Consider the following 25,051-nt stretch of genomic DNA (forward strand, 5'->3'; position numbering starts at 1 on the left):
GGAAGTTAAGTGTTTGGCCACATGATAGAATGAGGTCAGCCTAGGATGCAGGGAAGCCTGCCCAAGAGGAGGAGGAGGAGGAGGAGGAGGAAGAGGAGGAGGGAGAGAAGGAGGAGATGATTACTAAAAAGTCAAAGGGCATTATTTTTATTAACTTACTGGCTTTGTTTTGTTGTTTAGAGACATGGTCTCTCTATATAATCTTGAAACTCACTATGTAGACCAGGTTGGCTTTGAACTCAGAGAGATCCTCCTGCCTGTGCTTCTCAAGTTCTGGCGTTAAAGGCATGGGCCTCCTTTCCTCCTTCCCTCCTTCCCTCCCTCCCTCCCTCCTTCCTTTCTTCTTGTGTTTGGGACAGTTTCTCTATGTAGCCCTAGCCATTCTGAAACACTCTAAGTAGGTCAGGCTACTCTTGAACTCACAGAAATCCACCTGCTTCTATCTCCCAAGTGCTGGGGTTTAAGGCATGCTCTAGTGCACCCAGATAAAAGGGAACTATTTTTATTCCATGCATTCTAATACATAGGTTAAGTATTCGATTAATGTTGAGTGGATGTGATTGCATAACATTAAATTCCAAAAATCTGGGTTCTTTGTGTAGGAAAAACTTTCCTATTACATTTCTCATAGTCTCACAGTCAGTGTTCAATCAATATTTGGTGACTGACTAAAGGGCAGGACAATGCCCTTGGATAAGATTGGTTGAACTGGTTAAATGAGATCATACTGACCCAGGACCCCGCCATGCTCATGACTGCCCACAGGTTCATGAGCAGAGCCTTCAGCGCACCTCAGGGTAGCTTGTGGCACTTGGGCCTGCTTGTTAGGGAGGCCCTCTTTATGACCCACCTTTGGCAGAAACCTTCTGAAGCCATGTGGTTGCTGCTTGCCACCTTATAAAAGGCAGCTTCGTGTAATGTGGCTTGTTACTTTAAGTGCAACCTTACAATTAAGGCTACCCTAGAGACAAAAATGTAATGTTGGTAATTATGGTTCCTTGGCTTTATAGGAAGGGAGATGACCCCTGCATCAAGAGGCCCCACTCTGACAGCTTTAAGACCATCTGCTCTAGATTTTCCATCCTCCGTCACCATTTGGGCTTGTTAAATGTGGGAAATGTGGGTATGGCTTCCACTTTTTTTTTTTTTTTTTGCTTATAAACAAATGTATGTGTACTTCAGTACTTCAACGGATCCTTACGGTGGGCGTGTCCAAGGACTGCTCTACGAGACACTTTCAAAAATTCACTGTCCTAAGTGTGTTTACAGCCACACAGTGGAATGTGTCTGTGTGTCAAGGAAAGAGTGTTCCCTTGCCGTACGTACGTGAGGAAAACAACACGCAGAGCGACCAGGCTGTCATCTGACGGATGCCGCATGATGGCCTCCAGCAGTTCAACTTTATTACAGAAATCCTAGGTTGTTTGGCTGTAAATACGACTGCAGTCTTCAGGGACAATGTTGAAGTCGCTCAATTAAAAATCCTTACCAAACCCATCGGTGTCAAAATAGCTTTCTCTCTTCAGTAATAATGGCATCTTGTCAGCGTTCCACTTTAAAAAAAGCAAAACTGAGGGGGCTGGAGAGCTGGCTCAGCAGTTAAGAGCACTGACTGTTCTTCTAGAGGTGTTGAGTTCAAATCCCAGCAACCATATGGTGGCTCACAACAATCTGTAATTGGATCTGATGCCCTCTTCTGCTGTGTCTGAAGATAGCTACAGTGTACTGACATATAATAAATAAATCTTAAAAAAAAAACCAAACTGAACTTCAATATTCTGCCATAAAAGTTCTAAGCTCAGTATTACTGTCCGCAGAACACCTCTGGGTACGACTCTCTATAATGGGTATTGCTGAATTACTGAAAAGTAGAAGTCTACTTTCCACACAGGGGACTGTGACACATGTTCTGAGAACACATGGCTGTGGCTTTAACACTAGCCATGCCGGGGTTTATAATGTGAGAAGAAAATAAATAGTAAATAAGAATGTACAAGACAGAAGAGCAGACAGCGTGCTATATGTACAATAACAATGCCACGGACATTCAGAAACAAATATTTCTCTTCTCCTGGAGAAAGCAGCGAGGGCCGGGAGAGGAAGTCGCATAGGAGCAGCAGAACAACAAGACAGGGATGATCAATGGTGACCCACAGATGGCGGGAAGAAGGGATTCTTTAAAACAAATCATGGGGGAGATGGCTCAGTTGGTAAAGTGTTTGCCACGTAGTATAAGGGTCTGGGTTCAAATTCTCAGGACTCATATAAAGCCATTGTGGCAGTAAACATCTGTGACCCAAGTGCTCTGGTTGGGGGAAGGAGAGTGGGAAGATCCCCAAAAGCTCCTGGGCCAGTTAATCTGGCATACAAAGTGGGGTATAGCAATGATGTTCTCTCTCAAAAGAGGTGGGAGGCAAGGAGGGTCATGTCCTTCGTTGTCCTCTGACCTCCGTTACAGGTACATTATTTTGCTTGTCTACTGCTATGATAAAACACCATGACAAAAAGCCAACTTGAGGAGGAAAAGGTTTGTGTGGCTTACATATCCTGAATCACAGTCTATGAAGAAAGCCAGAGAAAAAAACAAAACAAACAAAACAGGGCAGAACCTGGAGGCAGCAGCTGATGCAGAGGCTATGGAACGGTGCTGCTGATGGGCTTGCTCCCTGGATGCTTATTCATTCCGCTTTCTCATAGAACCCAGGACCATCAGTCACAGTGGACTGGATCCTCTACATCAAACACTAATTAAGAAACACGCCACCAGGTGGTTCTGTCTACAGCCCAATCCCGTGGAGGTATTTTCAGTTGAGATTCCTTCCTCGCAGATGACTTTAGCTTGTGCCAAGTTAGCATAAAACTAGCCAGCACACACACTGTACAGACATGTTACCATATTCATGAATGCATGCACACACTTATGCATGCATGTACACACGCATGACAGACACAATTTCTTTAAAATATCTTGACAACAGAACCTAAGGGAGAACCTCAAACCCTATACTTAGAGGTTGAACAAGGCCTAACTAAGAGCTTAAAGTAGCAAGTTCTTAAAGACAGCACAGAGATGGCAATGATTTTTGAGGTATAACACCAAAAGAAAAAACTCAGGCAAGAAAAAAAAAAAGATTAATTGGACTTTATCACAATTATAAAATTTTGTGCCTCTAATGAGACAGGCTGACTCCATGACAGGCTTCAAATTGGCAGTCAGGAGACTAGGCCTGAATCTGTTTCCAAGTACTGGGCAAGTCCAGGCAAGTCCAGGCCTCAGAAGCTGCCCCACCTCATAGCCTGAAGCAAGGACAATGGGTCAGCAGCAGTTTCCAGACTTCCCTAGCAATGGTTCTAGAATGTCTCTAGAGATAAAGCCAGTGACAGAGGTCACCTACCCCTCCCCAGAATTACCCCCAATGGGTTTTAAATCAGGCCTGTGAGCTCACTTTGGAATCCCCATCTTGGAATGGAAGACCCCAGCATGCCGGACTTCAGCAGAATAAAACACTCTTTGCTTTTACATACTATTTGAGTCTGGGATATCATTCTTCTGCCAATCATGGACCCTTACACCTCAAAGGATGCTATCAAGCATAGAGAAGGACAACCTGTGACAGAAGAAAATGTGTGCAAATCACAGAACTGATGATGTAGGATTAATATCCAGACTATATAAAGAATGCCCACAACTCAACAACAAAAATAACCAGCCTACTTCCCAAAGGGGAAAAGCACAAAAACACAGGTGTAAATATTTTTCCAAAGAAGATATACTGGGGGTGGGGGGAAGACATACAACATCCAAAGATACTGATCCTTAGTAAAATGCAAATCTGAAAGAGCATGAGATGCCACCTGTGCTGGTTGCCATGGCAGTGTTTACAAACCAAGCAGAAAGTAAGTGTTGCTGGAGAGAAATGGGAATGTCTGTGCTCCGCCAGCAAGATCCAAAATAAGGAACACAGGAGAAATTCCTGAAAATGGAGAGCAGTCTAATTCTATGCGATCAAACAGTCCACCTCCAAAGGGTACAAAGATGTAATTTAATTAAAAGCAGCCATTCTGGGTATGCTCCCTCCAAAAAAAGGGATGCAGGAACTCAGATGTATACACCCCATCACAGCCAAATGTCAAGAAACAAGTGGGTAAAACATGGGGTGTGAACAGGATAGAATTATTCAATATTGTTCGATCTTAAAAGAGAGATTGTGGGCTGACTAGATGGCTCAGAGGGAGAAGCACGTTCCATGCAGCCCTTGACAACCCGAGTCATCATGGCGGAAGGAGAGAACGGTCTGCACAGAGTTGTCTCCAACTCATGTACATGTACCCACAGACATAAAACCACAAGTGATACTGAGTTTTAATGTGTACACGTGTGGACATAGGGAGTGGTATGTGCAGGGGCCACCAGAGTCCAGAAGAGGGAGCCCTATCTGCTGGCTAAAGAGACCGCTGAGAAAAGCTCTTCAAACAGAAGTGCCTCAAAAAGGCAAGCAATCTAATTCTAATCCATCTGGCTGCCGGGAGGGAACCCAGCCCTCGCGCACTCATAACCACTGCGCTATCTCTTTGGCCTGCTAAAAATAAAACACTATTTCAAGATGATACTTGTGACAGGTAACCCAGCATGGATGAACACAGAAGACCTTAAGCTAAGTGAAACAAGCCAGTGGGAGGAGGGAGGATGAATACTGTAGACGACTCTCACTTGGAGGTAGAGTCTAGAGTAACAGAAGTCAGAGGCAGGAGGGTAGGGGTAGGCTGCCAGGAGGTTGCTGTGAAGGAGGACATGGCTTCGGTTCTGAAGTGGGGAGGAAAAGGGTTCTGAAGATGGTGGGGGGAGGGGTGATATTTGTACAGTGATGGGAAGAATACATTTAAAATGGAGATGATAGCCAGGCTTGGTGGTGCTTGCCTTCAATCCCAGCATTTGGGGGTTGGGGGGGGGGCGCAGAGGCAGGTGAATGTCTTGTGAATTTAAGGACAGCCTGGCCTACAAATCGAATCTAGGATAGCCAGGGCTGGTTACACTAAGAAACCCTGTCTGGGAAAAAAATAATCAATCGATAAATTAGTGAATAAGTGAATGAATGAATGAATGAATGAAATGGAGATGATAAGGTAGGAGACCATCTTAGTGGCATAGTATTTATCTATCTTTGTGGGTTTTTTGGTTTTTTGGTTTTTTGTTTTTTTGAAACAGGGTTTCTCTGTATAGCTCTGGCTATCCTGGAACTCACTTTGTAGACCAGGCTGGCCTCGAACTCAGAAATCCGCCTACCTCTGCCTCCCAGTGCTGGGATTAAAGGCGTGCGCCACCACGCCCGGCTTGGTGTTTGTCTATCTTACCCAAAGCCCTAGATTTGGTCTCTAGTTGGGGGGAGGGGACAGGGAGCACAGCAGCAGTGAGAAAAAGAGATAAACCTCACCCAAAAGAAATTCCACTCCCCTTTCCATCCCCACTCTTGTCAATGCCTCCAACCCTGCTGGCCCCTCCAGAACATTCCTGAGCTCAGAGGCCTGCCCTGCCTGCCACTCTCTTCCTTACATCTAAGCCATCTCTCTCAGTATCCACCAAGACCTAGAAAGTAATAGTAGCATTCTGTCCTCCTCGAGCAAAGTAGGACCATTCCGAATCTGTCTGCGAGAATTACAACAGCACCCAGCAAATACCAAACAACCCCTTTCTTATCTCTTGTGGCTCAGAAGCAGGTTTTCCTCCTATCGGTATGCTTCACACCGGGTGTCTTAATAAAGTCTTTCAGGAGTGCTCTCTGAAGCCAAAACAGAGTGGAAACGCAAGCACGGTGCGCAACAGACAAGTTGGAGGAAAAGGGCGGCACTTCCACCTCTCTGCAGCAAACCAGGTGACAGGCACCCAGCAACGAAAAGAAAGGAGTGACCACCTAGAGTGACCTACAGTCCTGCCCCTTTTGACTCTGTCCCTTGTCCATCAAAGGATATCTGGCCCTAAGGCCTTTCTTTTTCAGAGAAAAAAATATCCCCAAGGTGCCCCATGAAAGCTTTTTTGAAGCTCAAAACGAGATGGGAATAGAAAGAGTACATTGTTGCTGTCTGGTTTCTTTTTCCTTTGTTTTCATTTACACATTGAGCAAAGTTAGCAAAAATAACAGTCACAATGCCAGGCTAAACCACAAAACCGAGTCTGTCTCAGGCTATGCTGGATAGGGGACTTGGCCACCAAGTAGAGCAAGTTTCTACGGTGAGATGGAGTAAGGGACCTGCGTGAAATGCAAAAAAATGCACAAGCTTCCGGGGTGGGTGGGGCCAGCCGGACAACTGGAGCCAAAACTGGGGGTTGTTTGCGCTTGACTCCTGGAGGAGAAGGCCTAGGAGTCGCTGGATAGAGAAGCAGCTGGTAGGGTGGAGGAATGAACCCCGAGTGGGTGAGGATGACGAGTTGTAGGCAAGAGTAAGCAAGAGCTGTGCTGAGAGGGGAAGGGTGCCGACGGCAGGCAGCGGCTCCTAAGCATCTCTCTCAACCAGTCTGCCCCACATGGAGTAGACCCCCAGAAATAGAGCAGAGCCTCTCACCTGCCAGCCTGCTCAACCCATTTTCATCATAGGAGGTTGAGGGGAGGAGCAAAGGAGCTTCAGCCCTCTATTCTCTGCTCCCCTTTCTTCCTCCTCCTCTCCTCTCAAGAATAGTATCCTCTAGTATCAGTATCTGCTCATATTCGCTCGCACGCACGCACCCCAAGAGCTCTCCCTGCCTGGGGCGAGCGGTCAGAGAACGAACAGGAAGCTGGTAGGCACCTGGTAGGCAGTGGGAAGTGGGCTTATGAGCAGAACCCAGTTCTCCTTGGTCAGAAAGAGCTACAGGTGATTCCCCAATCCGAGCAGCTTCCAACACAGGATTAGTTTATCATCTCTGCCACTCACTCTCCAGCCATACACTCGGCTGGGTTAAACCAAAAGCTTCGGCTGCTGCTCCTGACGCGCTCACTACTGGACAGACGGGATTTGAATCGGGGACAGAGTGCTTGCCTAGCAGCATGCACCAAGTCCTGGGCTCCATCTCCAGTACACCCTCCTCTCCCCGGGCCAAAACTAACAGGAAGAAGGCAGGCACATAGAAAGAGCATCAAAAATGGGTTTGGGACTATGGTGAATTATTCTCCTAGATTTTAGTTCGTACAGGTTTTTTTCTCACTGAATTCTGGACTTACACACTTTGATAACTATTATAAGACAACAGCCAGCCGGGCGGTGGTGGCACACGCCTTTAATCCCTGCACTCGGGAGGCAGAGGCAGGCAGATTTCTGAGTTTGAGGCCAGCCTGGTCTACAAAGTGAGTTCCAGGACAGCCAGGACTACACAGAGGAACCCTGTCTCAAAAAAAAAACAAAAAAAAAACAAAAAAAAAAAAAAAAAAGACAACAGCCTATCTCTAGAACCACATTAAAAAATAGGTTTATAGAAGGGACCCTTAAAGCATGAAAGAGCTTTTTATTACCTAATATACTTTAATTGGGAGCCCTTCCTCCTCTAATTAGACGTGTGAACCTCAATGCACTTTACATTTTTATTCGCCAGAAGGCTCAGAGGTAATACTGGCACTTCCTTCTTGGAAGCATTAATTCTAAAAATCTCTCTGGCTTTAAAATTAGTTTTTCTTACGTCTTTTTTTTTAACAACAGAATAATAGAAAACTTTGTTGATTGCAAAATCAATGCACAACCACAGAGATTCATTTGTTCAACAAACACTTATTGGTTATAATATATTCTATGCCAAGACTTGTTCTACTCTTGGAGATACAGTAATAGACAATATACTTAGTGTATGGTCCCCACGAAAAGGTGAGAAACCGAGCTCAAGGTTTTAAGTTTGGGAATTAGCAAGGAAGGTTGTACAATCTTATGGAAATACTGCAAACCGCTGAATTACATTTAGGAAGTAAAGTTTACGGGTTGTACCTGTGAAAGTTTGGCAGGCGGCGGGTGATGTTTTGACATGGCTGATGTCTTCTAAAGGGTAGGATCAGAGCCACACTGTGAAGTGCAGGCATAATGCCAGCACTTGAGAATCTGAAGGATAATCCAGAGTATATAGCCTGAGCTATATATGCACTGAGTTCAAGGCTGCCTGGTGCTATACAGTGAGACATTGTCTCAATCAATTATCGATCAGCTAGAGCATTTAATAAAAAGATACCTACCTAAACAGAGGTGAATGTCTACATATAGAGCCTTAATTAGAATTAGAGCTGACATTAATGCTCTGCCACTGTGTTTTTTTTAATCCAGCCCTGTCCCATGAATTCAGCTTAGCTGTTCCCATTAGCTGGTCCAGTTTACTGCATGGCATGGCTGAGAAATGATACAAGCTCTCCCCATCCTTAAAGCCTATACACCGCAGAGTCCCAGCCTTAGGGACTAACCCCAACCCTGCTCTCCCAGGCCACTCCCAGCTGACCGTTCCTTTCACTGGCATGATGACTTTCACTTCTGTCCGGTTGTTCTAGGGCTTCACTCATCTCCGTGAGAACAGGCGAGAACTAGAGGCTAGAGTCTGCTGTACACAGATCCCTGTTACCACGACCAGTGTGACTGACCAGATCTTTATCTGTGAGTATCTAGCCCCTTGTAACACAACCTGCCTGACACACGGCAGTGCTTCCTATCTTAACAGCAAGTTCTTTGTGATACCAAATTATGAAAACACACAAGAACTCTACGAAGTATTTGGTTTCCTTTTGTCGTGTTACCGTTTCCCAACACTTATTCTCCAGTAAACCATGGCACTCCATCATTTAGCGGTCAATAGAAGAGTTTTTACACAATACACGAAAAATCACAACATGGGGCAAGGGGGACAGAGCATCTATAAAATGCCATAAAAAAATCTGTCACTTTGCCTGCCCATCAATATACATAATTTTTTAGTTAAAATAGTACGGGACTTGAGGGCTGGAAAGATGACTCAGTGGTTAAGAGTACTCACTGTCTGCTCTTCCAGAGGCCCTGAGTTCAATTCCCAGCAACCACATAGTGGCTCAAAACCATCTATACTGGGATCTGATGCCCTCTTCTGGCATGTAGGTGTACATACAAATAGGGTACTCATATACATAAAATAAATAAATCTAAAAGAAAAATATTATGGGACTTTGTAGAATCAGGTTGCCTTATTAAATAAACTTTGTTTGTTTGTTTGTTTGTTTGTTTGTTTGTTTGTTTAAAAAGCAGCTTACAGAGCCAGCAATATGGCTCAGCCGGTAAAGGAGCTTGCCACCAAGCCTGACCACCTGAGTTGGATCCCTAGAACCCATGCTGGGAGGAGAGCCTAAACCTTGCAAGTTATCCTTTAAGTTCCACCTGCATGTATGCTCACCTGCCTGCATGAGTCAGCCTGCCTCTCTCTCTTTCTCTCTCTCTCTCTCTCAGAAGGGGGGAGGGAGGTGAGAGAAGGGAGGAGGAAAGGAGGATAAACAAATGGAGAAAGAGAAGAAAAACATTTTAAAAATAAAAAAACTACAGGTAAAAACGGAAATATCTTTATCTTATTTCAACTTCTCAAATAGAATTTTTCTGAAGTCTTTTCTGTTGTGTTCTGAAAGGATATAGAGATTATAAACCAGACACAGTTATAGTGCAGGTATCCAGGCGTGTTGTGTGTCAACTTTCACAAGTTAGAGTTGTCTGAAAGGAGGGAAACTCAGCTGAGAAGATGCCTCCGTAAGATCCCTCTGTAAGGCATTTTCTTCATTTGTGATTGACAGAGGAAGGCCCAGCCCATTGTGGGTGGTGCCATCCCTGGGCTGGTGGTCCTAAGTTCTATAGAAAGCAGGCTGAGCTACCTAGGGGTAAGGACCAAGCCAGTAAAGTACACCCCTCCTTGGTCTCTGCATCAGCTCCTGCCTTTAGTTCCTGCCCTTTTGGAGTTCTTGCCCTAAATTCCTGTGACGGTCAACTGTGATGTCCCTTCACAAGTTGCTTTTTGATTATGTTGTTTCATTACAGCAATAGAAATCCTAAGACAGCGTGTCTATAAATTCTAACTGCCCAGGACACCAAAGTAGGATTACAAATCAAGGCCAGCCTGGGCTGAGAATATAACTAACCCTATAGGAGGAGGAGGGGGAGGAGGGGGAAGAGGGGGAGGAGGAAGAGGAAGAAGAAGAAGAGGGTATGGAGAAGGAGGAGAAAGAGGAGAGGAAAGAGGAAGGCGGAACAAGAGGAAGGAGGAAGAGAAGAGGAGGGGGTGAGGAAGAGGAGGGTGAGGAGGAAGAGGAGAAAGAGGAGAGAGGAGGAGAAGAAGGAAAAGAGAGGAGAAGGAAGAGGAGGAGGAGCTAGTAAGACAACTGAGTGGGTAAGGAACCACCAAGCCGGACAACACAAGTCAGTCCCTGGAACCAACATGGAAGCAAAGAAGTGATCCCTGTAAGCTGCTCCCTGCACAGCGCGCGCACACACACACACACACACACACATACACACACACATACACACACACACATACACACACACACACACACACACACATACACACACACATACACACACACATACACACACACATACACACACACACACATACACACACACACACACATACACACACACATACACACACACACATACACACACACATACACACACACACACTCACACACACACATACACACACACACACACACACATACACACACACACACACACATACACACACACACACACACACATACACACACACACACACACATACACACACACACACACATACACACACACACACACACACACACACACATACACACACATACACACACACATACACACACACACACATACACACACACATACACACACACACACACATACACACACACACACACACACATACACTGTTAGTGAAGGGTATTCACAAAGGTCTAGCCTGGGGAACACAGTGGATTGGGCAATGTCTGTAGGGTTAGATTATCTCCCTTTCTGGATCACTGGGTTTTGCCTCTGTCCTGTGGATTACATACAGCTGTTCATATCCACCCCACAGCTCACTAACAGAACTCAATAAGGGAAGAGACATGGAAGCCTTATCAAGCCTAATGCGCTTTTTAAAATGTCACTGCGGTAATTATCAGCACGGCAGTTAGTATAGCCTCCTCCACTCCAGTTCCTTGCAGCAAATAAAACACCCTGAGGCTGAGACACGCAGAGAATCCTAAGGATGCAGAATGTATCACTAGGTAATTAAAACATCACTGACATGTAAAAAATTCATCAAAAAACATTAAATAGTAAAATTTCTCTTAAGTTATAAAGATTTAATCTCCACAAGCCAAGTGCCTGCCTCCAACCAAGCATTCAGATAAAGTATAGAAACGGACAGAGATAGAGATCAAAGGAATAGCTTAGAGAAGAGAAGCCCAGAACCAAGGAGAAAGGGCAAACACAAACAAATACACCCTTTGAAATCACAGATGGAAATCCAGCTTCCTCTGGGCATCTTTGTTAAGAGAGCCCCCGCGCATTTTAGAAAAATAACTCTCACCCCCACAAACAAACCCAGATGTTCACGAATATTCATGATGTGCTTCCAAGTTGGTCTGGACTTGTCCTTGATTTATTTTTGATTAAGTTCCACTGGCTTCTGGCGGATCTCTGAGATAAATGGCGGGGCTGTGGCACAAATTTAGAGCATCTTCATATTTTAAGTAATTGCAGAAAGTCTCTCAAACTACCCCTTATAAATGAATAATTTATTCACAGGCTGTGGAATGCCAAGGATAGAATCCTGACTCTGAACTCTAATTTTATTGCTAAAGGTATTAAATTAAATCTCCACTTATAATATAAGGCCTGACATTTAGGGGAAGTAGGGCTACAAATGGACAGATCAAGGAGGTGGGGATGTTAGCGCCGGATTTTCTTTGATGAGTGATGCAGGGCATAGTACAGAAAAGGTAAGATGGGGTAAAGCTCTGTGGGGCGTTGGTAGGATGGGGGATGGAGTGTTGTCCCTGAAATATACCACATCAGCATATAGTTTCTTCTTACCAGATACCACATACATGGTTGAAAAGCAGACCCAACCAATGACACAAAACGAACTTCATCAACACTTCACTATCTTGCTTTCCTCTTCTTAAAGCTGGTTGTTGAGGCACATGTCTCTAACCCCAGCATTCAGGACGCTCAAAACTTCAAAGGTAGCCTGCAAATACCAAGCCAGTCAAGGCTACGTAGAAAGACCCTGTCTCAAAAAGCCTAAGTGGATGAATGAATAAATAAATTCAAACCTTGAAACTTCCAAACTAAATGAAAAAGACCAACTGCAAATCAAAACATCCTGCCGAAATGGGTACAGTAATCTGAAAAGAGGTTTTTGAAACATGGCCAACCAAAAACCAAAGTATGTGCTGATGAGGCTAAGCAGTGTCTCACTGAAATAGCATTTGCAAGGGACATACAAGGCTTGAGGTTAAATCCCCACCCAGCATATAAATGAATAAATAAATAAATAAATGCATAGGTGTGTGTGTGTGTGTGTGTGTGTGTGTGTGTGCGCGTGCGTGCTTGTTGGGATTCAGACCTGGGACAAACAGCTGAAATGCATATTTAACATACCAACGTGGACCTGGCCTCCAGGTCCTCCCAGCATCCCTCAGTCCCTAGCTGGCACATAGGCAGGGCCTCTATCCTGAACTTTCCAGCCCAGGGGCTGGCCTTCCCCTCCACAAGAAGCTATTTTTCTGTGTAATCCAGATGTTTTGGGGTCTTTCTCTCTCCCTGTGTGAGCTTTTCCTCTTTCTCTTCCCCCTCGACTCTGTCTCCCTGCCCATGGTGACTTCCCTGGCCTGGTTCATTGGGACCAGTGAACCCACCTGAGAGTGGCTTCCCAATAAATCTGCCTTTATATATCCTAATCTGGCTTGAATTGGCTCATTTCATGAGTGGAGAATAATTTATTTATCTTTTTTTTTTCCCCTGCCAGAGCTGAGGTAGGACATCAGTCTAAAATGTGGATCTGTGGACCAAGGAAGTCGAGGGCAGCTATGATATCCTCTGCAAAGCTCAGAGCCCAGCCCCAGGTGACCAGCAAGCTAGATTCTCTATAGACCTGTCTGTGACCCCACTCCAGATGCTAATTCTCCCCATGCTCCAAGCGGGACCCTGGAAGATAGGTGGGCTACTATCATGTCTTTGCCATAGTTCTCACATCTGACCTCAGACTGTCTCATCAAATGGTCTCATCCAATGACATCACAGACATAGCTTGGAAACTTCTCCCTTTGACTGCCTAAACACACACACACACATTCACTGCTGTGACAAAATATCTGAGAAAACAACTTTGAAAAAAGAGAAGAAAAGAAAAATTTTGGCACAGTTTGAGAGGCCACGATGGCTCTGCTCTCTACTGCTTCGGACCTGCTATAAATGGTAAGTCTGATCCACACTGCAGGGAGCATGTGACAGGCATGGTGACAGAAGGCAAAGAGCAGACAAGGAAGGGGACAGCTTTTGCTCTTCTAAGTCACAAACCCCAGAAACCCACCTCCTCCAACAGGTCCCACCTCGAGTCCCCCCTACACCCCCAAAAGTGTCTATAAATTATGACTTCATCAACTGGCCCCTTCCAAACGCCCTACCCCTTTACAGCCAAGCCAGTTAAGAAGAAGCCCTCGGGACCACACTCATTCCTTCAAATTGTGTTTCATTCCGAGACCAAACTACCTCTAGAGGGTTACAAATTAAACTTTTTTTTTAATAGCCTGTAATTAGCTCACGATTAGCACTGTAATCTTCCATGTTTTTTTAAAAGTGTTTAATAAATGTAAACCTTTAGATCACACTACAATTTTGCCCAGTTGGTTTTAATAGTCCAGGGTTCCAAAAGAAACACTAGCCTGGCCTTTACTGGAAAGGACGGGCAATATCGCCACGTGCCTCCTGCCCCAGGGAAGTGAGTGCTCATTTATTTATCCACAGATCTTTCCCTTGAGTTTCTAGGCTTTTCTCTCCCCAGCTGATGTGAATTTTATTAGCATTCGGGAAGTCTCTCAGACCTACATAAGTAGAAACAACAAATTGTTCCCCTTTTGACATTTGTTCACACTTAAATATTTCTCTCTCTCTCTCTCTCTCTCTCTCTCTCTCTCTCTGTGTGTGTGTGTGTGTGTGTGTGTGTGTGTGTGTGTGTGTGTGTGCGCCGTGCTCATGGGGAATGGGCAGTCTCAGGTAGCTTCCTATGTTGTTTATTTTTGAGGCAGGGTCTCTTCTCACTGAACCTGAAGCTCACCGACTGGCTAGACCAACTGGCTAGTGGGCTCCAGGAATCCGCTTGTCTTCAACAACTACCAGCATCATAGATAGACACAAAGCACAATGCCCAGCTTTCACATGCATCCCGGGGATCTGAACCGAGGCCATCCTGCTTGACAGGCAGGCACAGTATAGGCTACTGAGTCATCTCCTCAGCCGGGTGTTTATATTTTAAACAAGACATTTCAGAGCCTTCTCTTCTTGGTGTCTTTTATCAACTCAAACTAAAACCCGTTACTTCTGATCACTTGTGAGCAAAACGACGAGGCTGCTGAGGTATTTTTGAAAACTCTACAGGCCTCACACCACACACAGGTGTCTGTGACTGCACAAACAAAGACCACCAAGGAAAAGACGGAAGCCGCAAATGCACTGTCAGAATGGCAAAGCCCTTCTCGTTAAAGCAGAGGTACCTTAGGCCAAGATCAAACCCAGCACCAAGAGATCTGTTTACGGTGACATTCGTGCCGTGCAATGCACAAAAACTGCTGACAAAATTGGGACCTGCCATGGGAACACAAATGTGACTTTGTCTGAGAGGAGCCAGAGCAGGGGCAGTGTTACCATCTGGCTTAAGATATAAATAATGCCTCAGTGTGTTTTGACATCGAGTGTGCGAATCCCCCAGCAGAACGGACTTCAGACTCCAGGCTCCGGCCCACGGATTCCGATTGCAATCTGCTAGTCAACAGTGGCCCAGAGCTAGGGAATAATGGAAGCTAACACAAGGCAAAACAACAAAACAAACGCCCTTCAGAGCAGCCAGCTTCGGAGGGCGGGGGCTCCAGAGGAGTCATTCAGGAGTGTGGTGTGTAACAAGGTTGTCGGAGTTTTGTCTGCCTCCAAACTTTCCTCCTGAGCCAGTGACCCTCTTCTGCATTTCTGTTCCAGAACAGGAACAGTAAAAATTCAGAGGTCCCTTGTTCTCAGTTCTGTAAGCCTTCCCTAGCAATACCGGGGCCCTGCAGATTAATCTAGATGACTTCACTTTCTCTATACTTTCTAGACTATCCAGAAGCTCTGGTGTGCAGAAACTATGCTTTCCATGGGCTTTGCTGTCTGTATAGAAGAGCGATCAAAAACCATAACAAAAAGTCCCACAGAGGGGTCTGTGTGAAGCTATGCCAAACAAGAACAAGTTCATCCTGGCCCGGTTGGTCAATGGGGGTCAAAAGAGAGAAACGGTTGTTTTTCATTGCCTAACAGACAGATCAGAAGAGCCTTCCGCTCAATCTCTTCTGTATTTGATAACTCAAGGTCCCACGAAGAGCATCACAACTCTGTCCCCATATCAGTCAGTCCTTGCTTTTGACTACCGGGAATATACATGCTCTTCAATGGACTCTCAGCTTTTGGCCTTCACCCAAACTATGACCTTGACCTCTACCTCGGGTTAGTTAACACTATGCTCACCTCCTAGGTTTAAAAAAAAAGAAGCCTCCCAAGTTCTTTGTACTTGGGAAGCCCAGGCGTCACTTCCAGGCTGCTTCCAAACTTTCCTCCTGAGCCAGCGACCCTCTTCTGCATTTCTGTTGACCTCCAAACAGTCTGTTAGCTTCTCTTGTGCCTAGCACACTCTGAGTTCTTATTTGGGTAGAGAGAATATCTTTACTTGGCATCTCTGGAAGCACTAAAATGCCAACCAAGTGTTGCTCACTAAATATTTTCAACTGATTCCATACATAAACAATCTCAAAAATGGGAATCAGGATGTGTGTGTGTGTGTGTGTGTGTGTGTTCACTTAGAGAGCTGAGTGTGGGCTTGCATTTTGCCTTAAAAGAGTCATACCAGCACTGTCGGAGGAGGGAGTAAAGACGAGATCAGTGTAACAGGATGCTGGAAGGGCCAAGGATGGGTGTCATGCACAGGAAACTCATTGTCATTACTGTTTATGTGTGTTTGAAATTTCTCCCAAACAAGAAGCTAAAATCCCACATGATATTAATGAAGTATCAATAATGGAAACTCTTCCCCACTCCTACAGGCATGTTTGAACTTGGACGAGGAAGAAGGAGAGGAAACAAACAGTTCCAAGTCACTGAGGGTGACCTCCAGCTTGTTTCCCTTAATCCTCTTAACTAGGAGATGGCTATAGAGAGGGAATCTGAGGGTTGGTGATGAGAACGCGAAACAGGGTCCAACTCCCCAGTCCTCCTGCCTCAGCTTGCTAAGTGCTAGGACTCAGATGGATGCCACCAGATTTGCTTTTATTGCTGTTCTACTACTTAAGAGTTATATTTGGGAAGGATGATCTTACTACAACTTAACCTTAAAAAAATAATAATAAATTATTCAAATCGCCAGAAATAGCAACTATAACCGAGAAGCATTCCACACATCGAGACCAGTGGCTCTGATGCTCCCCTGTACCCGTGCTCTGCTCTATCATTGCTTATGTTCCTACTCTCCAAAGACCTGGGGAAGTCTCCACCTGGCTCCTCTCTTGTGTACACACATCACCATGATAACAATCTGGCAGAATCTCCAGGCCAGGCTTTAGCTGCCAACAAACACCATCAACTGCAGGTCACCACAGGTGGAGACTCCTGTATCAGCTCTACACCCTATCAAGGACCACACACACTTGTCTTCTGCAAAAATCCAAACTGTCTAGACCTCAAAGACACCAAGGAAGCTGATGCTGCCAGTAATAAGAGGCCGAGGCTGCCGCTGCCACCACCGCCTCGAGCGTGTCCTCTTTCCTGGCCTGGGTGCCACTTTGACAGATGTCAGACTTAGCATCACTAGAGATGAGCCCATTATAGACTTGGAATGATGCTGCCACTTCTGATTGCATCTTCCCCCAGCCCAAAATAATCACACGGTGCTTAGGAGGTGCCAAATGTGTGGAAATATGGGCCTCTTCCCCACAGCTCACAAACACTAATGTCCTTATCCTCAGTAGAAGCCATGGCTGCTGTCCAAACACACTGTCCCTTTAAGGCCTATTTGGTACTAAGTAAAAAATGATCCCCATCAATATGCGAATCAGAACTTCTGCGTATACTGTGGAGGTCCTACCTGTCTGTACTCTCTGTTTCCTTCCTCATCACTGGCCCCAAGGACATGCTACCAAATGTATTCTACTCAGGTCCTTGAGAAGCGGCTTACCATCTAGTCCAGAAAGTTGATTACCACCATAATTATCAAAACCTTTTGTTTTCTCAAGGCTAAGTCAATCATCTCTGTAGTGAAGTCATCCTTTTGGTTGGTTTGTCCTCCAGCTAACATGTAATTAGCTCTTAGGGACAGTACAGGGTCCTTACTCCTGACTAAGCGAATAAAATATCAATATCTAAATACCTTTCTACGGAATATTTGTTCTCAATTCTCAAAAATTTACCCAAAAGATTTAGAATAAATTCATAATATGATTTAGCCTGTTACCCCAAACTCAATGTTAATTGTTTTAGTTTGATTTTTGATACAGGGGCCCAGGTACAGGATGGCCTCCAACTAGCTATGTGGTCGAGGGTGAGTTTGAACTCTTTATCCTCTTATTAAGGGTTAGGATTATAGGTACTCACACACCAAGGCAGCCAGCATATGTAGTCCTGGGAACTAAACTTGGAGCTTCCTGCATGCCAGGCAAGCACTCCTATCAACTAATCAATATCCCCAGTCCACTGGAGCCATCTTCTAAGAGACTGTGCAACCCGTGACACACATCACTCCACTGTCGCTCCTGTGAAATGCCTTACGCTCCCAGTCCATGATGATGCTTTTCCTGCTTTGGATGGGTTATTTTTTCCTTAAAGCTACCTCTCAGGTGGTTTTTCCAGGGCAGCCTAGGGACACAGAATATGGTTCCAAGTCACTGGGCCTAAAGCTTCTGCAACAGGTAAGCACGGAGGTGGTAATGTCCGAGTTATTTAAAGGAAGAACTGAAAATCTAGAAATACACGTAAAATTCAGATGGACTAAAAATGGGAGGTTTGGGGCTGGAGAGATGGCTCAGTGGTTAGAAGCAAACTGCTCTTCCAGAGGTCCTAAGTTCAATTCCCATCAGCTACATGGTGGCTCACAACCATCTATGATGGGATCTGATGCCCTCTCCTAGTGTGTCTGAAGACAGGGACAGTGTACTCATATACATAAAATAAATAAATAAATCTTTTAAAGTTGGGGGTGGGGGGTAGTTAAAGCTGAAAGTTACAGTTGTGGTAGAAAACCATGGCACGCTAATCACCGAGAAAGGGGGACTATGAGCAAGACGCTGGCACTGTATGTGTGGCCTGAAGAAGGGAGGAACCTGAACTGCATCTAACATGGATTTCTAGGCTTTGGCGCTGAGTGAATGGCTCTGGAAAATCCATCTGATAACCTGGCCAGCAGCAGCTCAAACATTAACCACCTTTACACTCTGGCTTGCTTAGAATTGCACTGGAAGAAGATCTGACTGTGCCCCTCTGGAGTCCTACTGATCTCTCTAACTACAGTTTAAAAATGAAGCGTCAAATTCCCAGCCTGCTTCAAATTAGCTCCCATCAATATTACCCACCACCACCTTTGATGGGAACTAATTAAGCTCCTGTGATTTTTTTTCCTCCCCAGACTGTCTTTTTCTGCTCTGGAAGAGAGCATACCAAATTAGGCCCATCTGTCTAAACAGGAAGAAGGCTACTTAGTCCACCGACAAGCTTCTTGTCCTACTGAGAAGGAGCCTTGGCGGGAGTGGGGATTCCCAAAAGCCATGGGGAACTACAGTAACCCCAAATCTGCACAAGCCAGAAGTCTGAGAAGAGCGGCTTAGTGCTGTGTCAGCCTCCATCTACCAGTTCACAGCCATCATTTCCTCACACAATGAGATGTCTGGGGAGACGTACACTAGGCTATGAGACTGTCATTCATTCCAGCTGCGAATGACAGTGATCAAGAATTAAGGGCCTGATCAAGAAGTAAGAGCCGGGACTCGAGCTCAGTGGTATGGCATTGGCTTAGCATGTACCAAGGACCTAGATTCATTCCCTAACTCTGCAAAACAAACAAACAATAAATAAATAATAGCAGGGTGGACTGGAGAGATGGCTCAGCAGTTACGAGCATTGGCTGCTCTTCAAGAGTTGCTGGGTTCGATTCCCAGCAACCACATGGTGGCTCACAACCATTTGAATGCATATACTTCTTCAGGCACACATGAAGACAGAACACTCAAATACAATCTATCAATCAATCAATCAATCAATCAATTCTGTGCCTCCTTGGCAGAGTGCTTGCCCAGCATACGCGAAGTCTTCGGTTCCATCCCTAGCACTGAATAAACCCAACAAGGTGGTACAGGTCAGTAATCTCAGCCTTTAGGAAGTAGAGCAGGGGGATCAGAAATTCGGGATCATTTCTTCCTAGGTAGTAAATTCAAGGCTAGAATAAGATATGTGGAACTCTGTCTCAAAAAATAAAATAGGGCCACCGGGATGGCTCAGGGAGTAAAAGACCCTGTCACCAAGCCCGATGACCTGCCTTTGACCCCCACCCACATACCCCAAGACTGAGGGAGACAGAAAGAGAACTCTGCCATTCACACAGACAAGGTGACAGTTGAGAGGAATCGCTGCCTGGGCAGCGACGATGCCATATGCTACGCTGGTCATGATATCTTTCTGTCCCCGGCCGACACAGCTCATTCTCAGTCACCTTTCTCTAGCTAATACACAGCCTTAGAAATCACTGAGTCGGTGGAGAAGGAGGGAAATGTAAAATGAGGGCTGGCAAAAATGACCTGAATTTGACCCTAGGGCTTACTTCTGTAAGTTGTGCTCTGATACCTACGTATGTGCCCCGTAGCACCCATGCACGCCCCTCATTGCCTGGGAGGGAAGTTATAACTGACTTCCTGTCTCTTTAAATTTCAGTTTACGTTTCAAACACTCACCAGCAGAAAACTTACCTAACTCATACAAGGCTCTGGGTTCAATCCCCAGCACCCATGCATGGTTGGGTTGGGGTAAACCAGAAGAAAAGAAACAGGGAGGAAAAAGAAGGAAAGAACTTGTCTTGACCAGTCCTCCGCTGGTAGTCAGTAACAAACCACAGAAGCATCTGGCCAATAATATAAATAGCTTTTTTCTTTATTGGGGGGGTGGGGGGGTGGAGGAAGAAGAGGGAAGGGAAGGGAAGGGAAGGGAAGGGAAGGGAAGGGAAGGGAAGGGAAGGGAAGGGAAAGGGAAAGGGAAAGGGAAAGGGAAAGGGAAAGGGAAAAAGGGAAAGGGAAAAAGGGAAAGGGAAAGGGGAAGGGGAAGGGAAAGGGGAGGGGAAAGGGGAGGGGAAGGGAAGGGAAGGGAAGGGAAGGGAAGGGAAAGGGAAAGGGAAAGGGAAAGGGAAAGGGAAAGGGAAAGGGGAAGGGGAAGGGGAAGGGGAAGGGGAAGGGGAAGGGGAAGGGGAAGGGGAAGGGGAAGGGGAAGGGGAAGGGGAAGGGGAAGGGGAAGGGGAAGGGGAAGGGGAAGGGGAAGGGGAAGGGGAAGGGGAAGGGGAAGGGGAAGGGGAAGGGGAAGGGGAAGGGGAAGGGGAAGGGGAAGGGGAAGGGGAAGGGGAAGGGGAAGGGGAAGGGGAAGGGGAAGGGGAAGGGAAAGGGAAAGGGAAAGGGAAAGGGAAAGGGAAAGGGAAAGGGAAAGGGAAAGGGAAAGGGAAAGGGAAAGGGAAAGGGAAAAGGGGAAGGGGAAGGGGAAGGGGAAGGGGAAGGGGAAGGGGAAGGGGAAGGGGAAGGGGAAGGGAAAAGGGAAAAGGGAAAAGGGAAAAGGGAAAAGGGAAAAGGGAAAAGGGAAAAGGGAAAAGGGGAAGGGGAAGGGGAAGGGGAAGGGAAAAGGGAAAAGGGAAAAGGGAAAAGGGAAAAGGGAAAAGGGAAAAGGGAAAAGGGAAAAGGGAAAAGGGAAAAGGGAAAAGGGAAAAGGGAAAAGGGAAAAGGGGAAGGGAAAGGGAAAGGGAAAGGGAAAGGGAAGGGAAGGAAAGGAAAGGAAAGGAAAGGAAAGGAAAGGAAAGGAAAGGAAAGGAAAGGGAAAGGGAAAGGGAAAGGGAAAGGGAAAGGGAAAGGGAAGGAAAGGAAAGGAAAGGAAAGGAAAGGAAAGGAAAGGAAAGGAAAGGAAAGGGAAAGGGAAAGGGAAAGGGAAAGGGAAAGGGAAAGGGAAAGGGAAAGGGAAAGGGAAAGGGAAAGGGAAGGGAAAGGGAAGGAAAGGAAAGGAAAGGATAAAGGACAGAGGGGGAGAGGGAGGGAGGGAGAGAGGAAGGAAGGAGAGAGAGGGTGGAGAGAGGGAGGGAGAGAGGGAGTGAAGAAAGGAGGGAGGGAGGGAAGAAGAGAGAGAGACAGACAGACAGACAGACTAGCCTTTTGATGACTGCACAAGAAGGTTGGTCATATTGCCCCAACACTCATTCAGAAGAACCAAGTTGGCCTTTGGGGCATCTGGCATCTCACCACACCTAAGCATGAGCTGACAGATTAAGCCTGCAGGCACCATTGGGCTGTAGGACGGACGGAGAGGCTGCAAGGCTGGAAGTATCAATGGGAACTGCCCACTCGACAGCAGCCACATCCCACACCTGCACACTCACCACATCCAGGTCCTGGGAGACACGGCGTTTCCGGAGCTCCTCCATCCGCTCACACACATCAGAAAAGCAGGTATTGTAGTAATCTGCATACTGCTGTGCCAGGTCGTCAATGTTTCCCAGGGAACCATCCTGAGGAAGGAAGAGACAGGAAAAGGAGAGGCGGTCAGATCAGCCCACTTTGGAACAGCCACATAGCATCTAATTCCCTGCTAATGGGTGTTTATATAGTAATAATAATAATTATATATATATATATACATATATATGCATACATACATATATAAAATAGTGGCTGATTGAACACACACACACACATATAAAACAGCTGATATTCATTACCTGGTACTCATGGGCCAGGCTGTTTTATTTGTGAGATAGTGTGCCCAGGACAGTCCTCTGAAATGGGACCAGGTCTTTTCCTTATTGTATTTTTTGGGTAAGCTAGCTCAGAGAACACGAGTATCTGCCTGTGGATTCCAGGGCTAACAAGAAACCAAGTTTCTGGATCTATTGGCTAAAGCCACAATAACCAACTCATACCTGCCTTGCCTGGCTGAGAGAGGAGCCACCAGAGAAGCAAGTGCAGTCAGTTAGCAGACTCTGTAACAGGCTCATTGATATCCAACCATGACCACGGCTGCACAGAATTTCCCAGAAAGCTTCTCAAAGACTCAGATGTCCAAACTCTGAACAAAGTCTGGGACTCCTGACTCCATGGGAGGAGGCTACACGGAGGTCATACTGCGTCCCCTCACGGGAGACAGAGAAACAGAAAGCCTTTCACCACTTGTGTTTGCTAGGAGTCATTATTCATTGTTGCTGTCATGCATATTCATGATATTCATTAGATTTATTATTAATTAGACATTCAGGCACAAGAGCGCAATGCAGAAGTTCACCTGAATAAATAAGTAAATACGTCACTCGTTTCTTCACAGAGGCAGATTCCCAGGCAGTGCTACGGGTTTACATCCATTTCTGTGATCCCTCAATTATCTCTCAAGCTCTCAGTGACACTGGGTTAATGACAGTACCCGCCAGACAGTGAGCCAGAACAGAGCATCACCTCTGAACATGCAGACCGTCTGGCACATGGAAAATATGCAATCCTTCCTTACCCAGTGACATTCGCTACAATCGTTAACCACCCCGCAGTCCCCAAGGCTAGTGGATTCCTCAGCACATGTCTGAACACGTGCACACGGAGGGTGACCAGGATGCTATATGGGTCTGAACTATGCATTTCTCCTATCATGTCTTCCATCCAAAAGACACCCTCCACTCCTGTTTCTTTATCTCTCACATGGCTTCTATAATTTAGGTGACTTGACCAGGACAGCCAAGAAGAACATGATTTTGTTAAGACAGCCACAACTGATAGACGACCTAAAATTCATTCACACCCGATTATCCACAGTGCAGACTGGTCACCAGTCCCTTGGGTTCTTAGTGTCAGTGCATTGCGGGCAGCAACAGATCTCTCACGGTAAAGCAGACTAACAGCTAGCAGACGTCTTCTGTGCAAACCTAAGCCTTGGAGGTCTAAGGACGAGAGAGTCGGCGACCATCCTATCCTACTTTGTCTTTTTTTTTTATTTTTTTTTAGGAACTAAGTTGGGAGCGGGGCACAGAAATTGAAATAAATGGTTTTCTAGAAATGTTCCTGCCTTTCGACCACTAACACATTCTGCCTCGGAGGGAACTGCCTAGGCGCTCCTAGCACACAGACGGTGAGAGAGGGATGCAAACAAGGCCAGTTGAACATGTCTGGGCAGAAGTTTGTCTCCAAATACAAATCAGCCTGTCTGGGGAAAAGAAAAAAAAGACAGGCTAGACAGAGCAGAAGAGGAGAAAGTCCACCATCTGCCTGCCAGGTTTCCAGTAGGGAACAGTGAGTGGCAAGACAGAAAAATGGGGGTGTCCTTCTCAGTGTGTCTGAGGAGAGTAAGACTCGAAACACTGGCTGAGAGAACTCATTGGCATGAGTCAAGAGTCCCAATTCCAACAACAACCAGGGCTCTGGAGAACACTGGGTTCCTCACTTTGTAGTTCTCTCCGCACTGTAGTGCTATCCTCCCCCAGAAACTTCTGTCTCCATCCATCGTGGAAGCAACACACTTTTCACGCTGGACCAAATACACTAGGCTCCATCTTCTAATACCCAACCAAGTAGGCTCACTAAACGTGTCAAACTTCATGTGCCACCTTGCCTGCTATTGGTGTATGTGTCTGTCTGTCTGTCTATCTGCCTGCCCGCCTGCCTGCCTGCCTGCTTGCTCATACGTGCATGCAGTGTCCACTGAGACCTGAAGAGGGTACTAGATCTCTTGTATTTAGAGTTACAGACAGTTTTGGGCTCTTTGTGGGTGCTGGAAACCAAACCTGAGTCCTCTGCCAGAACAGTAATTGAGCTTAATTGACCCTCAGACACTTCTCCAGCTCTGGCCTGCTAGTTCTGGGTTCTGTCATTCTCATTCTCTCTCTCTCTCTCTCTCTCTCTCTCTCTCTCTCTCTCACACACACACACACACACACACACGCACATGCACACACACACACACACACACGCTCACGCTCACGCTCACGCATTTGATGGTGAATGTGGTTCAACTGGAAGAGCGCTTGCCTGCCATGATCAAAGCCCCAGGTTTGATTCCCAGCACAACATCCACAGCGCCCAGTGCTTCATGCCTATGAATCATCCCAGCACTTAGGAGGTAGTGGAAAGGAGAATCCGAAGTTCAAGACCATGCTCAGCTCCACTGATAGCTGGAGGCTAGCCTGAGGTACATGAGAAACCTGTCTCAAACAAACAAATAAAATGGATATTTCTGTACCACTTTCCCATTTCTGAGCTATAGATTCAGTCATGACTGACTGCTTACTTGAACTACTCCAGGCCTCCTGAAAGCATTAAACTACTTACAAAGATATATCCAAACTATATATTTGTTTGTTTGTTTGTTTGTTTTACTCTCTCTCTATTCTAAAGGTCTCTCTCAATACCACCTACCATCTCCCATCTAACACTGGCTACTGATGGGTTTCCTGTACCAGCTCAACAGTTGGCTTTTCAGCTCCATTCTGCATCACTCAGAACTCCGGAGGCCTTAATAAACATTTCTGTTACTCCCGAGGTAGCAAGCATCTGTTCTGCTCCAGTCAGGCCGCAGCCAGCCCATATTTCACACCTTCAATATGGCCATGCAG

General features: G+C 46.0%; 1 protein-coding gene across 2 annotated transcripts in view; it reads right to left on the bottom strand.

Moving 5' to 3' along the window:
- Positions 1–25,051, bottom strand: part of Sash1 (SAM and SH3 domain containing 1) — a 224,507-nt gene that overhangs the window by 105,579 nt on the left and 93,877 nt on the right. For both annotated transcript variants that reach the window (XM_029482360.2, XM_021174241.3), the window contains exon 2: positions 21,842–21,970. In XM_029482360.2, coding sequence (XP_029338220.1) covers positions 21,842–21,970 — 129 coding nt within the window. The remainder of the gene's footprint in view (positions 1–21,841; positions 21,971–25,051) is intronic.

Source organism: Mus caroli, unplaced genomic scaffold (genome assembly GCF_978045245.1).
Source record: "Mus caroli unplaced genomic scaffold, Mus_caroli_1 scaffold_9, whole genome shotgun sequence".
Classification (NCBI taxonomy): domain Eukaryota; kingdom Metazoa; phylum Chordata; class Mammalia; order Rodentia; family Muridae; genus Mus; species Mus caroli.